The 13,817-nt window shown below is 46.2% G+C and overlaps 2 protein-coding genes across 2 annotated transcripts; both read right to left on the bottom strand.

Annotated features, from left to right (window-relative positions):
* Positions 1-4,896: 4,896 nt before the first annotated feature.
* On the bottom strand, positions 4,897-7,635 carry LOC123402810 (cyclin-B1-2-like). Its single transcript, XM_045096770.1, has 4 exons — positions 7,416-7,635; positions 7,210-7,310; positions 5,853-5,950; positions 4,897-5,126 (listed from the first exon to the last, which is right to left on the bottom strand). Exons 1-4 carry the CDS (start codon positions 7,542-7,544, stop codon positions 5,026-5,028), a joined length of 429 nt encoding a protein of 142 aa, XP_044952705.1. The 5' UTR covers positions 7,545-7,635; the 3' UTR covers positions 4,897-5,025.
* Positions 7,636-8,253: 618 nt separating this feature from the next.
* LOC123402606 (P-loop guanosine triphosphatase YjiA-like) lies at positions 8,254-13,025 on the bottom strand. Its single transcript, XM_045096538.1, has 10 exons — positions 12,631-13,025; positions 11,932-11,997; positions 11,538-11,718; positions 11,143-11,339; positions 10,969-11,019; positions 10,800-10,891; positions 9,869-10,002; positions 9,692-9,774; positions 9,451-9,555; positions 8,254-8,709 (listed from the first exon to the last, which is right to left on the bottom strand). The coding sequence occupies exons 1-10, from the start codon at positions 12,922-12,924 to the stop codon at positions 8,566-8,568; spliced, it is 1,347 nt and encodes a 448-aa protein (XP_044952473.1). The 5' UTR covers positions 12,925-13,025; the 3' UTR covers positions 8,254-8,565.
* Positions 13,026-13,817: the final 792 nt, after the last annotated feature.

The following is a 13,817-nucleotide window of genomic DNA, read 5'->3' as shown; positions in this document are numbered from 1 at the left end:
GGGTTTCGAAGCGATGAGCCGAATGGGGTTTCGTAGGATCGATGGTGGGCCGGGCTTATCAAGGGGACACGCTCGGGGGTGCCCGGACCATCAGTGTCCGCTTCATATTTGGACCGGATATAAGGATTGTCCGAACGTTTGAGGCCCGTTTGAGACGTTTGTCTCGATCAAAAAATCGTTACCGGTACGTGACCACACGGGCTGCCCGGACGTTTGTGGCCGGTTTGGGACACCCGGCTGTAGATGCTCTAAGAGCAATTATAACCGGACCCCTCAAAACCTCCTCAAACGTCCAGGCAGGCCGCCCGATCACTGACCGATCATGAAAAAGAGACCCAAACGGACCCCTCAAACCGGCCTCAAATGCCCGAGCTGACCGTCACCCCTCATATCAAGCCCAAATATGAGGCGAATATGGGGAGCTTGGGCTCGCTCGGGTACGGCTGCCTGGCCCGTAGTGGCCTGCACTGGCCCGCATCTACCCCCACATATATTCGTCTACATTCGCTCGGGCTGACCGGCACCCTTCATATCGAGCCCAAATATGGGGCGGATATGGGGGAGCCTCGGCTCTCCCGGGTACGCCTGCCTGGCCCGCATCTACCCCCACATATATTCGTCTACATTCGCTCGGGCTGACCGGCACCCTTCATATCGAGCCCAAATATGGGGCGGATATGGGGGAGCCTCGGCTCTCCCGGGTACGCCTGCCTGGCCCGCAGTAGCCCACGCTCGCCCGCATCTACCTCACATATACTCGTCTCCATTCGCTCGCCGGATCAAACCCTAGCCATTTCGCTCCAACCCCCTTCACTCCCATCCGCCACCCAAGCTCACCCCCAGTATGGCGGCAGCGGATCCGGGTCCTTCACCTCCAGATCCGTCGACCACGAGCTCGTCCCACGCGGCCCGAGGAGGAGATGGTCGTCCGGCTTGCGTTTCCTCACTCCCGGGAGGCGGCCGCACGACGGCAGCGCTCGGACTCGCAACGCTGGGAATCTATTGCGTCTGCGCAACCGGTGCTTGGATCCGGCGTCGCTGCCTCACCAGGGACGGTGTGGTCCGTCTGACATTGAGGTTTACGTTGCATGCAATAGTATGGATTTAAGGTATCCGGATGTAAAATGTATTATTTAAGACGTGTCCGGTTAGTGTCCGCAGGCACGTGTTCGCGGGCGTTTGAAAGGCCGGATTTGCAAGGTTTGGCTGTAGATGCTCTAATAAGAAGAAGAAGAAGATGGGTGATGGGTCTGCCTGCCTGCCTTCGCTGCACATTCCTCTGCTTTTTGCCTTGCTTGGCTCGTGGGCGGGACAAACTCGATGAGGCGGGCGTGGTGGTAAAAGCAACGCAAAACTTATAAGGAAATTAAGATGGGTACGTACTGTTGGTGAAAACGAATTTCGGTTTGTGGCTCAACAGCAACAAAAAAGGTTAGTAGCACCAAAAGTGTGACGCAACAGCGCGCATATGCATGAGCAGTAACTATCTCAACAAACGTTACGATGGTTACTACAAGCAGTAGCATTTTAGTGGTGTCAGTGTCGATAGAGCATGCATCCAAAACGTTAGTATTTGACATGTTAGAATGGAAACCGACCTCACGGTCGGAGCACGCAGTACAACGCACGCGTTGATTGTTGGAGGTCAGGGGATGCTAACATTTGTTTGGTCCACAAGCAAGCACTCTACTTACTCCAGTGACTATGCATTGTTGCCCACTCAAAGAAAGAAAAACGCATTACCACAAGCCCATGCATGCATTTTTATTTTCTCCTGTTCAAAACAGGGCATGCATGCATCCAAACCCAACTGTGGTATAATGCCTGCTGGCTCTGACCTTTTGCTTACTTGCAATGGCAAAGAGGGCCACAAGTGTACTGCTAATTTGAGTAAAAACTAACTAAAAATACGCCAGCTAGTACGTAGCCATATAAGGCTAGTCGTAATGGGAGTACCATAGCTAGTACTATCATGCATGCCAATTAAGCAATTTTGATGATGTGACATAGAATTAAATGAAAAAAAAGAGGGTTGAGTATCATATCATGATACCGTATCATATTAAATGTTGTGCTACTATGTGTCATGCATGGTAATAAATGACCTATCTTGTGATACTAACATATGATACTACTCCCTCCGTTCCTAAATATAAGTCTTTGTAGAGATTTCACTAATGGACTACATACGGATGTATATAGACATACTTTAGAGTGTACATTCAATCATTTTGCTCCGTATGTAGACATCTAGTAAAATCGCTTAAAAGACTTATATTTAGGAACGGAGGGAGTACTACGCATTACGGGTGTAGTATCATATACTAGTATCATATGCATGATACTCCCCATTACAACCAGCCTAATCTACCATGAGAACGGAAATACCTGTGTCTGAATGAAGCACGAACAATCATGACAGTTAGACCAAATCTTAGTTGGTGCGACTACTACGTACTACTTTTATTTAACTAATTTCCTGCCAAAGTCTAGTGTTAATTATAACTAGTAGCACGCACCTGGCCTTGCTTGTTTAGGATAAACACAAGGATGGAACAAATGTCAAATAATTAGTTGGTGAGAGAAGTTGACCACTGCCTCCTATCCTCTCACGCAGCTGCTACATGCCTACACCTGACCTCGAGTCCCTCCCCCCAACAGCACCATAATTCTACTAACCTGCGTTTTAGAAGGAAATAAACTTTTCGATTAGACTAATCCACAAGAGGCAGGAACACCGGGCCCCGGTCTTGTTATATCCGTGTTGGCCTTTTCAATGGCAACATTCAAATCATCTCCATTGTGCCTATAGCAATCTTATGTTATTGTTGAAAATGTGCTCGAGAAAAGGCAATTATTCTGCAATTTTCAGGCTAGGTGAGGTGCTTAGCTTGCGTTTGCTAGTGTAAAGCTAATGGGATGGAGCCTAGAGGACTATGAGGCTTTCTTTTTCAAGTGGCAAAGATGGGCTCAATTAGTGCTATCCTTGGCGCCTCATGCAAGCAAGGCTTCTCGCTACAGGTCAAGCAAATCCAGGCCTACACTGCGCAGCTGCTTGTTGGTTTTGATAGACTTTGGTGGATCGGATAGGCTTAGTGATTGACGGTGGGTTTACCTTCTGCTTGACTCGAGGAGCCCGAGCTGATGCCATGGTGGATGGCGACGGCGGCGATGGCCGAGAATGGGCGAAAGGATGACGACGCTTCCCGTCGGCCTGGCGCTACCCTAGATCGGATTGGGGTGTCGGTGGGGTGTTTGACGCACGGTCAACCTCGTGATCTGTGCGTCCGGCTTCCCACCTCTCTTTATAGCGTTGGCGACAAGGGCCCCACCAACCAGAAGAGAGTTGGCGTCCTAGATCAGGGCGCGAGTCAGGGGCCCGTTGAGCCGTTGGACTCAAACGGGAGGAGATCAATCTAACAGGTTTCCCTCAAAAGGAAAGAAGAAGTGGTCTAAAAAATTTCAGTCCAAAACATAGCATTGTAGATTCTTAAGTGGAGTAGTACACTGACGAAGGGTATGTACCCTCCTGCAAAAAAACAAAAGAAGGGTATGTACTCTCTCTGTAAACTTGATGATCTAAACGCTTTCCTTTTATATTATACTCCCTCTGTCTCAAAATAACTGTCTTAAGCTTAATACAATTTTGTATTAGAGCCAGTACAAAGTCAAGACAGTTATTTTGGGACGGAGGGAGTATTAGTTTATGAAGGAAGTACAATTTAGTTCCTGTCGTAGCACTGTCGCTAGCAGGAATTTCCTGAAAGCTTGGGTCTTGTAACTTTGTGCAGCGTGTTTGCCCTGTTTTGTGTTTTGCTTGCGGCAAGAGGGCAATCAGATACACTCTACTGATCGTACCTGCTGATTGGCGTATGCTAGTTGTATAGTCGCTTTGCTTGATTAGTTCAGCAGAGTGTGGCGGCTAAGAAAGATATTCAGGGGCACTGGCAACATAAGCGACGGAATAACAAGCTGGCAATTTTTTGGTTCACCATGATATTTTTGTTCTCCAAAGGTTCCACCAGTCTTGTTGCCAAAATAAACTAGGAAGAACCTTCGCACAAAATCGCTGAGCAGCTGAAACCGGGATCCACGGAAAGCTTCTTTTGTTTCATTTCATAATCGCCGATCGCCATAGACAGCACGATCGGAGCATCACTGCCCAATGAAATGGCGATGTCCCGATTTCAAAAGCAGTTTGCTCACAGGAAAGCTCAGCAATGCTGAATAAGATCCGCGCGAAAAACTACATGCAGGCTTCAGGCAACCATCAAAAGACAAGGAAGATTATATGGGCGCAGGAAGATTTTGTCAAAATCAACGTGGATGAAAAACAGGCACTACTGGAGTAGCGATCCAAGATAATAAAGGATGGTTCATGCCAGCAAAAGGAAATCAGAACAGATACTGTGCTTGATGTTTTATCAGCAGAAGCATTATCAAGGGTTGCTATTTTCTGAATCCTTCGGCTGCAACAGGAGGACAACGCCGGAAGATCCATTCTGCAGGGGTTGCAGCGGAAGATTGTTACTTCCTCTCAATGCAAGAGTATGTTCATGAATACAGAGAAGCAAATACTGCAGCTCACGAATTGGCGTTTCTTGGCAAAAAAAACATGATCCTCGTACATGGTTAGATGACCCCACCTTCCTCTATTGTACACCTGTTTATGAATGAATTGCTCGCACAGCAGAGCAAAGAAGCTTGATGAACTTTCTTACAGCTCGAGACTAGAAACAGGATACGAACCAACAGGAAGATCCATTGGCCTTGCCTATAATACGTTCTTACAGCTCGAGATCAGCATTTTCCAAGTCTGTCGACCCAGAAACAGAGGACAACAAGCAAATAAACACAAGTCCAAAAGCTGAAAACACAGTGACATTACAATCGACGTTAAAGAATTCAAACTGATGCGATACCCATTTAGTTCTCATGTTTCACAAATCCATGATACAGCCTAGTGACTGGTGTAGATGCTGGACGGGGAGCACAACGTATCACAAGACTAATACATGGATGGAATCAATTGAAACTGGGGCAGATGGGTCCCTTGGACAGGCCAAGGCGAACCTCCATCCCGTGGTGCATGTCCGGTACGCGCAGGCTGTCAGAGTCTTGGGGCACTGCAAAGTAACCAAGGAAATAAGAATCACAAGAACTGAAGACATTTCTACTAGCAAATGGAAATAACACAAGGAAAGGGTTAGCTGCAACTTGCAAGGGCAAATGTTGCACTGAGAGACATTTTCTTAAGCTATCAAAGCAGAACTCATGGTGGCAAGCACTTTCTGCAATTCATGAACAGGCTGTACACTTTCTGCCATAGAAATCATATATGCCAGACTAAGGTACTTGAAACTAAGGAGGGCACAAGCTTGGTTGACAAAATTGTCGAACAATTTGTTATTGGTTATTCATGAAGAGATTCCTTCAAAATAGACTAGTCCATCAGCTACCTACCTTGTAAATATAGCTGTAATAATGATCTCTGCGGGTACTATTCTAGAGCATAACAAACTCTATATGCCAGATGTAACTAGCCAGAAGTGCGGAAAATTAGCAACAGAACCATTTTAATAAAGCTTATCTTGATTTCCCAAGAACTTGTGTGTTCCACTGTTCTAGGATCAAAACCCCACCAGATCAATAAAAACTTGCTCGAGTGTATTCGACTGTGAGCAAGGAAGCTAATGCCCAGAACAGCTTTAAAAAGTTTAAATGCAGCAGTTCTTCCTAACTCCAACCAATCAATTCATAAGTCATAACTAGCAAGTTTTGCACGGAAGCTTAAAGAGTTATGAAGCAGCAAGCAAAAGATTGATGGAAACAAAAAGGACGGCAATCCTTACAGTTAAGGTAATCTTCAAATCCAAAATCATCCAAGGAACCTGTCATTGCCTCATATCCCAGCATAGATGATGGCAATGCACCTGGGGGCCTTTGGAACCTGGAAACACAGAAGTCATCAATCAAACGTTTCTAGTGTGAAGCAGCCGTTAAGTCAAAAGAGCTTACCGCCTACATATTTTTAAAGAAAAAAAACTGAGGACAAGGAAAAACGACGTTCAAAAGTGTATAAACAAAACGGAAATCACTCTAGATCAACTCCTTTAACAGAAGCTTAATTGATTTTGTCAAGGTTTTGCTAAAGGCTGGAGCCACCAGGTAATTGTAGGTATGTTATGTCTCTCTGTTAACTAATCTTTATGCTCTCCAATAAAGTTCATGTAGCAGTATCCAGGGCTCTTACTGCCACTGGGATGAATTCAAGAATATCTTGTTTTCTTACAGAATTTTCGGTCTTCTTTTTTTATGATTTGATGATGTTGACCGCTTTATCTTCTTCACCCTGGATCATATAACATATTATGTTCTGTTCTATGATATAGCATGGCCAATTACAATTGAGCGCAGCGGCTCATGGTCAACATGAGCTTGTTGAAGTTCTGTTTCCTAAGGACAAAGCCGATCCGTCTCTGCCAGTTTGGAGTGTTGATGGGATAATGAACACTGAGATCTCCACATGTGTAGATGATTGCCTTATTACTTCATTCTACCATAACCTGTGTTTCTGAAGCTGCATGATTGGTTTTGTATCTCCTATTCAGAACGCACTAATCCGTTATGTTGCAATCTGCTTGACAGAGTGAAACACCAGGACGTATGGCATACTCATGACCTCTAAACATGCATGGACTGACCCATTTCTTGATGTATTACTGGACCTTCGATTGTCTCCACTTTCATATTCATAGATTAATAAAACAATTAAACATGATAAATCGGGGAAATTATACCTAAATAGATTTATGTATACAGATTTACTTGCCATTTTGTTTAACCAAATTTAGTTTGCAAATTCAATTGGATTGGATGTTGTGCTCCTGGGAACTATGACATGGTACTAACTGGTGTTGTTTAATCGGAGATTTTATTCACCCCAGTCGCTCCTTCCTACCTTAACATGTTTCCATGTCTGTAGACCAATGTTCGAAAGTGAGATTAACGAAAAGTCTAGCACAAGTAGTCTAGCACAAGATATGAACACATCTGGTTCTCGAAGTAAGGTCAAATCCACGAAACTGCAGCCGCCAGATCATACGCTAACTTTTTCTTCTTCTAATGCCCCGCATCAGCTACCGCCAGTAGCTAGCGAAAACCTATTTACAGGAGGGGGGGGAGAAGGGGGCGACGGGCGAAGTCTACCTGGAGAGGATCTGGGCGTCGAGATCCTTGCGGATGTTGAAGGCGGATCCGTAGATGGCCTCGGTCCCGAACTTCTTCTTGTCGTCCCAGAACTTGGACTCCTGCACGCACGCACGCGCGCGGGCACCCACAGAACAAATCGGATTCAGGGCTAGGGTTTTTCAGCTCGCGGGGGCAGATCGGGGAGGGAGGGAGAGAGGGTTTACCTTGTGGATGGCGGCCTGGACGGGGTGCGCCGGCGCGAGGTCGCCGCGGACGCTGTCGTTGACGCCGAAGCGGAGCACGTCGTGGGTCTCGCCGAGCTCCTTCTTCGCCATGAATCCGCCGCTCGCCATCGCCGCTGCTGAGCTTTTCCTCTCTCTCTCTCTCTCTCTCTCTCTGTGTCCTCTTTCGGGTCGTGGTTTCTTTCTTTGCGGAGAAGAAAGAAGGCTGGGGGGCCGCTGGTCTGGGCTTGGTAGATGATATAGGCCCGTTCGGGTAGTGCCTGGGCCTAATCCGTCGTGAGGCCCAAGTTTTTGTTTTTTTCCCTGCGTTGGTTTTTATCCATACAGAAGGCACTCCGGATTTTTCGTATTTTTCGCACACAGAATATCTATTTTAGTATCTAAATTTTATAACAACAACAACTTTCTTGTATCGGTTTAGAATTGTTGGCATGTGGTCGTCATCGAACAAAGTGAATATCTTCGATGGTGGGCGACTTGCTACGGTGTGGAGGTAGAGAAGAGACGAGCTCTTTGATGTTGTTTGCATGTCCCGGTGGTAAGGAAGAGGTTTGGTCATGGGGAAGGACGGTGGTAGGGAAGAGGTTTGGTCATGGGGAAGGACATCGCTGACGGCAGTCACCTACGGAGGTCAGGAGGGAGGAGGGTGAATGTGACGAAGGTGGGTGATTAGCTGCGGTGGAGAGAGAGGTCGCCAGTTCAGAACTGAGCTTGGAAATATGCGATTTCAAACACATTTAAACTTCAGCATGAGTTTTGAAAATTGCAAAAACTAACAAATGCGTGCTATGGAGGCTTTTCGGACTTGTGAAGCAAATTCTTCAATTCACAGGGCGGTCTATAAATCTCTGCGAGTCACAGTGCAACATCGTGCACAAAACATCTGGCATCCAGGCACAGTAGACATCCGTGAAAGACACGGCGGCCAGATTCCAAGGATATGCTGATGTTCCCCCAATCTATATACACATATCGCGTTTCGTGCCGGTTCGTTCACGGTTTTGGTTTCGACATTTGAATGAAGGATATAGGTTCTGCAGCCACAAAGCTCAAAATCATGAAGCTGGAGATCCACCCCGCATGCACACGCACGTAGGAGAAACGGAAGAAGCTTGGGGTCTATGGCCTAGGCCTACTTCTTCAGCAGGCAGTCCTTGAAGCCCGTCTCCAGCTCTTCTCGGTTCAGGTTCCTGCCGATGAACACAATCTTGTTGATGCGCGGTTCGTTGGGCTCCCACATCCTGTCAGGTGATCCCTGGAAAATGTCATGCACTCCCTACAAACAGAGAGAGAACATGGAGGCAGTGGTTAGGTCGTTTAACAAGAGGACGGCATAATAGCTAGCTAATTGTTCACCCAATTGTGCAAATTTGGAAGAAAAATTGTCATAAGCTTATGCAAGGAATCTTAAAACAGGTGAAAAAAATTGTCCAGTGACACTCTAGCATCAACAACATGGGCCTTGAAGAGATCAGGAGTTAGACAAAAAAAGGATCTTAGATCAGGAGTAGAAATTCAAGAACCATTAAGATCAAGCAACTGGTGCTTGGGTGTGGAAACGTACATACACCAATGATCGGTGTCTCTATGCTATAAAGCGAAGAAAAGCACATGACGCTGAAAGTGAAGAAAGCTCAGTAAACATAAACGACTGAGATTGACCAGCCAGCTGGGTAGGTTTGGCTATTCCTTTCTATTGAAAAGGAGTGGTTGTTAGCGTGGATTATCTTGTTAAATTCTGCAGAGATTGTGAGCGTGAAGAAATGACACTACCATCAAAGAAAGACAACTCTCAAATGGACTCGCTAACTAGCAGAGCAAATAAAAACATCGAAGGAAAGACAAGCTGCTTGTTTTATAAACAGACACATCTTTTCTACCAACAAATAATTTTCTAAGACTGTTTGGACCCAGCGTATCATTTAATAAGTCACTAAAGAAGACATGATTAGTTTGCATTCACCAGAACAGGAGAATAAATTGAACTGGATAAACTAAAGGCTTGAGTAACAAATACCTGAAAGACGAAGCGTTGGGGCATTCCACTGACAGAAAGCAGCCCTTTCATCCGGTATATATCATCACTGCGTGCCAGCAGTAGGTTCCCCAACCACATGTCAGCCTGCATGAGCGCAAGTAAAATGTTTGTCCTAACATACAGAAACCAATCATGTGCAGGGCCATAAACATATGTCTTGGAATTCATCTTAGCTATCTTGACAAAACATAAAAATGCAAGACACAATTTTCAGTCTAACCTTTTCAAGGTCCATCTCCCCTTCGCAAACGATGCTTACAGAAGAAACGCCAGGATCATGGGTGTGATCATGCGCATGATGGTCTACAAGAAGCAAACAACGTTAATTCACTTTATATTGTTGAGCTATATGGTACTTCAGATTTGTAGATGACCACATAAATAATACTATGCTTACCATGTTTATGGTCATGATCATGATGATGGTGATCATGGTCGTGGTCATGGTCATGGTGATGTTCATGCTCATGCTTGTGTTCGTGTTCATGTTCGTGGTCATCATGTGGTTCTTCAGTGACAGCACTCTCAATCCTGAAACATAAACGAAAGCCAGTTTCCTTTATGGTCAATGTCTCCTAATTTGAGTAACTAGAGCTAAATTTTGAGGGAAGATAAAGAACGATCACTAGGTGTAATATACGTGGCGTGCGCTGTTTGGTGATGGTAAATACCCAACTAAACCAGTTAATTCTACCCAAGAAAAATTAAAACAGATGATGACATGTTTGGTAAATGAATAAATTACAAGTATATCAGCAAGCTTAAGAAGTCACTAATGATATCTCAAAGAGTACATGTCCACATTTAACAAATAGCTAATCTATATTGGATTGAGACATCTAATGTGTGTATAATTGATTGATGGCATCATTTTAAATCAACTCTAGACATGGTCCATTTAATCATTTAATAGCAATACCTTAGGTCGCATTGTAACCCATCAAGTTATTGTGGCTGTTGATCTTGCATCTCTCAATGCTTGTAAATATAATATGCCTGATATATACTTAGTACTATACTCGTACATTAAGCATTAACATGTCATTTCATTATGGTTGGACAAATCAGATCATTATGTCCGCATAGCAGTAAAAGTATGGATCTCTCCGCGCTAGCGGGCGACTCCGTGAGACTAACATCTACCATAGTTATGCTTGTAGGATAATGTATCGTTCCCGTGTGCTTGAATAATTTAGATCAATACACAATGTGGTTATATTGATGGCTTTGTTTCTTTTCCCTTGACTAGGAGGACATATAACCATCTGAAAGATAGCATTCTGTTTGTAAAAAACAAAGGTCCAAAAAAGGCGATGAAAGAAAGGAACCTCTCCAAATCAAAGCCTCCAATTCCAAGCACATAATCCAAATCAACTTTACCATACTGAGCTCGTTTCAAATTAGCCATGCGATTGATACTCTGCAGGCACAAAAAACGTAATGTAAGGAATAACCACATGGCAAAAAGAGAGAGTAAAATGAATGTACTGTACTGACCCTTATACGCTCAACCAAGGAAGAAACTTCAGGCTCGCTAACAAGGTCAGTCTGCAAGAAGTAACCAGAAATTAGCTCCTCAACCAGCAAGGATAGAAATAATACAAAGGGCCTCGTAGTTAGACACACATGACTACACATTAAACAGCATGTATTGGTTACAAAAAACATTACCTTGTTAATTATAATTCTGTCAGCATAAGCAATTTGCTGAACTGCCTCATTGACTATACCCTTGGGCTTCACTTCATCCAGATGCAACCTTGCATGCTTTGAATCCACTAAAGTAACAACACCATCCAGCTTGACATCATTAAAAACTGCATCTTCTGCGTAGAATGTCTGTATTATGGGTGCTGGGTTTGCTAAACCTGAAAAACAGATAGACGGAAGGTGAGAGAACTGCACATTGTAAAGCAATAAAAAAAGCTAAGAAATTAAAGTTCTCAAAGTTAGGGTGATATTTTAACCTCGAGAAAATTAAATCTCAGAGGTTTCTTGAGTATCATGGAGATCCTCTTTTTGCAGGGTATTATGGTGGACATCATGTTCCTACAAAGTTTCCTTACCTGTGGTTTCAATAACAAGATGGTCAAACTTTCCCTTCTTCTTGTCAACCAATTCACCAATCATTCGTACTAAATCACCACGCACAGTGCAGCAAAGGCAACCATTGTTCAGCATCATTATGTCCTCAGCTCCAGCAGTTTGTGCGGCAACCAATGAACCATCGATGTCAACTTCACCATACTGCAATATACACAATGACATCAGATCAGCTTGACCTTGCCTACCTTAGCTGATGGCATGGCCCTTCTAAAATGATTATTCAGTGATGCACTAGCAAAATTAAGATGATTTTTTCAAATTGAGAAGACTGGCATGTGTCCAAGAATGAAAAGCTAACCCTGCTCAGGGACTTCAAGAATAAATATACAACAAGAGTTCCTCATACAGACATACCTCATTCTCAATGACAGCGATCCGTTTTCCATGGTGAGATGTCAGTATGTGATTTAGTAAAGTTGTCTGCGAACAGAAACAAATGGCAAACTGTGAATAAAACAGAGACAGGCACACATGCCACGCATGGTAACACAAGTAAAAAAATGATAAACATCATGTACACAATGGATATATATATAAGTAGAACTACCTCACGGTGCCCCAGTTCCGTCCTAAAAGTTAAGAGTTGTATTTTGATCTTAGCCATCTAAACGTTCTGCCTACGTAAAGTTCCTAGCTCCTATGTTAAAAGGGCTGTTCCTATATGAACTGAGTTCTCCCTTTCCAGTTCAACAATCGTTAGCACATTTGGGGGCACTGTAAAATTCTACTGCGTGTCAAAGTGCCAAAGGTGCATAGCTACACCTGCACGATCAGTCTTACTGTCCTTTGCCAATCCGTGCTACAAAGCTCATAGTTCATATGAAAAACAAATTCAGAGCGAACTACCTCAAGGTTTCGGTGACCCTAATTCTGGCCAGGTGCTGCTCTAACCTATCTTCCACTGTACTAAAGTCCATTAACGCAGATACACAGCAATACGGTAATCTGGCAAAACAAGTGCCCAGCATCCCTGCGGGAGAGCGGCGTGTATGCTATACGGCTCGGGCGCATGGTAGGGGCTACAGATTTTGTTTTGGGGGCGCCCTGACCGACCTTGCCGGAGCCGAGGAAGCCGGTGATGATGGTGGCGGGGATGCGGTTGTCGGGCGGGATCACCGTGTCGACGTCCGCGCCCTCCTCCGTGGCGGAGGCGGCCGACGCGGCGAAGCGCCGGTGCGCCCGCCACGACGGCGCGACCCTCCCAGCCCGCGGCGCGGCGTAGCAGGAGCGCGGGGCGGCGCGGAGGCGCAGGCGGAAGGGGAGGAGGGAGGCGGGCCCGCGCGCGGACAGGCCGAGCGCCGCGGCCCTGGAGACGGCCGGCGAGGCGGCGGAGCATAGCGCCGCCATGGGCTGCGGACTGCGGGCGAGGGAGCGGGCGGGGGAGCGCAGTGGATATTGTGGGACGGAGTAGACCAATGGTGCGGGTGCGGGTGCGAGTGCGAGGGGAGTTCTCGTTCGGCTTCAGGCGTGCCGAATTTGGGCTTCCTCCGAGGCCGGATTTGGGAATGGGCTGGCTGGCAGTAAGATATAATCTACTCCCTCCGTCCGAAAAAAGTTGTCCAATGCTTAGTTCATTTTAAATTTTGCAAATACACCCTTTTCGTTTTAAATCTCGTGCTAATCCCCCCTCCTCTGCTTCTTCTTCCTTCACCCGTGGCTGGACCAAGTGGCCATCTTCGCCACCGTCGGCAGCCGCCGTAGATGTAGCGGACGGCCGCCACCCACCCGCGCCGCTGCCCACCTGCACCGCCCTCAAGCTGTCCTCCCACCTGCTGCAGCGAATCTGGCCTTCCAAGCCCGACGCCGTGCTCGCCTTCCTCGCCGGCCTCGGCCTCTCTGGCGTCGACGTCGCTGCCCTCGTCTCCAAGGACCCACAGTTCCTCTACGCCGGCGTGGAGAGCAACCTGCGCCCCGCCGCCGTCCGGTTCACCAGCCTCGACCTCTCGCGTTCTGAGCTCGCGCGCCTCGTCTCCATCTGCCCTGCCGCACGGAGGCGAGCCGCGGGTCCGCGAGCTCTCGGGGTTCGAGTCCCGCGTCCAGCTATGCGTGGTACGTCACTGCATTTTCACTATGGAGAGATCAATTTGTTCTGTGAGTGTCCACTACACACAAGTGCGCATATCAGTATGTGGTGAATTTGGTAACTGGGATTGGGAACGCCGACTGGGGAGACAATAGCTGTATTTGTGCTACTCATATCCTCTGAATTGCACTTGGTCCATTGTGGATCCGCAGTACTT

The sequence above is a fragment of the Hordeum vulgare genome, chromosome 6H (genome assembly GCF_904849725.1).
Source record: "Hordeum vulgare subsp. vulgare chromosome 6H, MorexV3_pseudomolecules_assembly, whole genome shotgun sequence".
NCBI classification, from domain to species: Eukaryota; Viridiplantae; Streptophyta; class Magnoliopsida; order Poales; family Poaceae; genus Hordeum; species Hordeum vulgare.
This window is presented reverse-complemented; position numbering and strand designations above follow the sequence as displayed.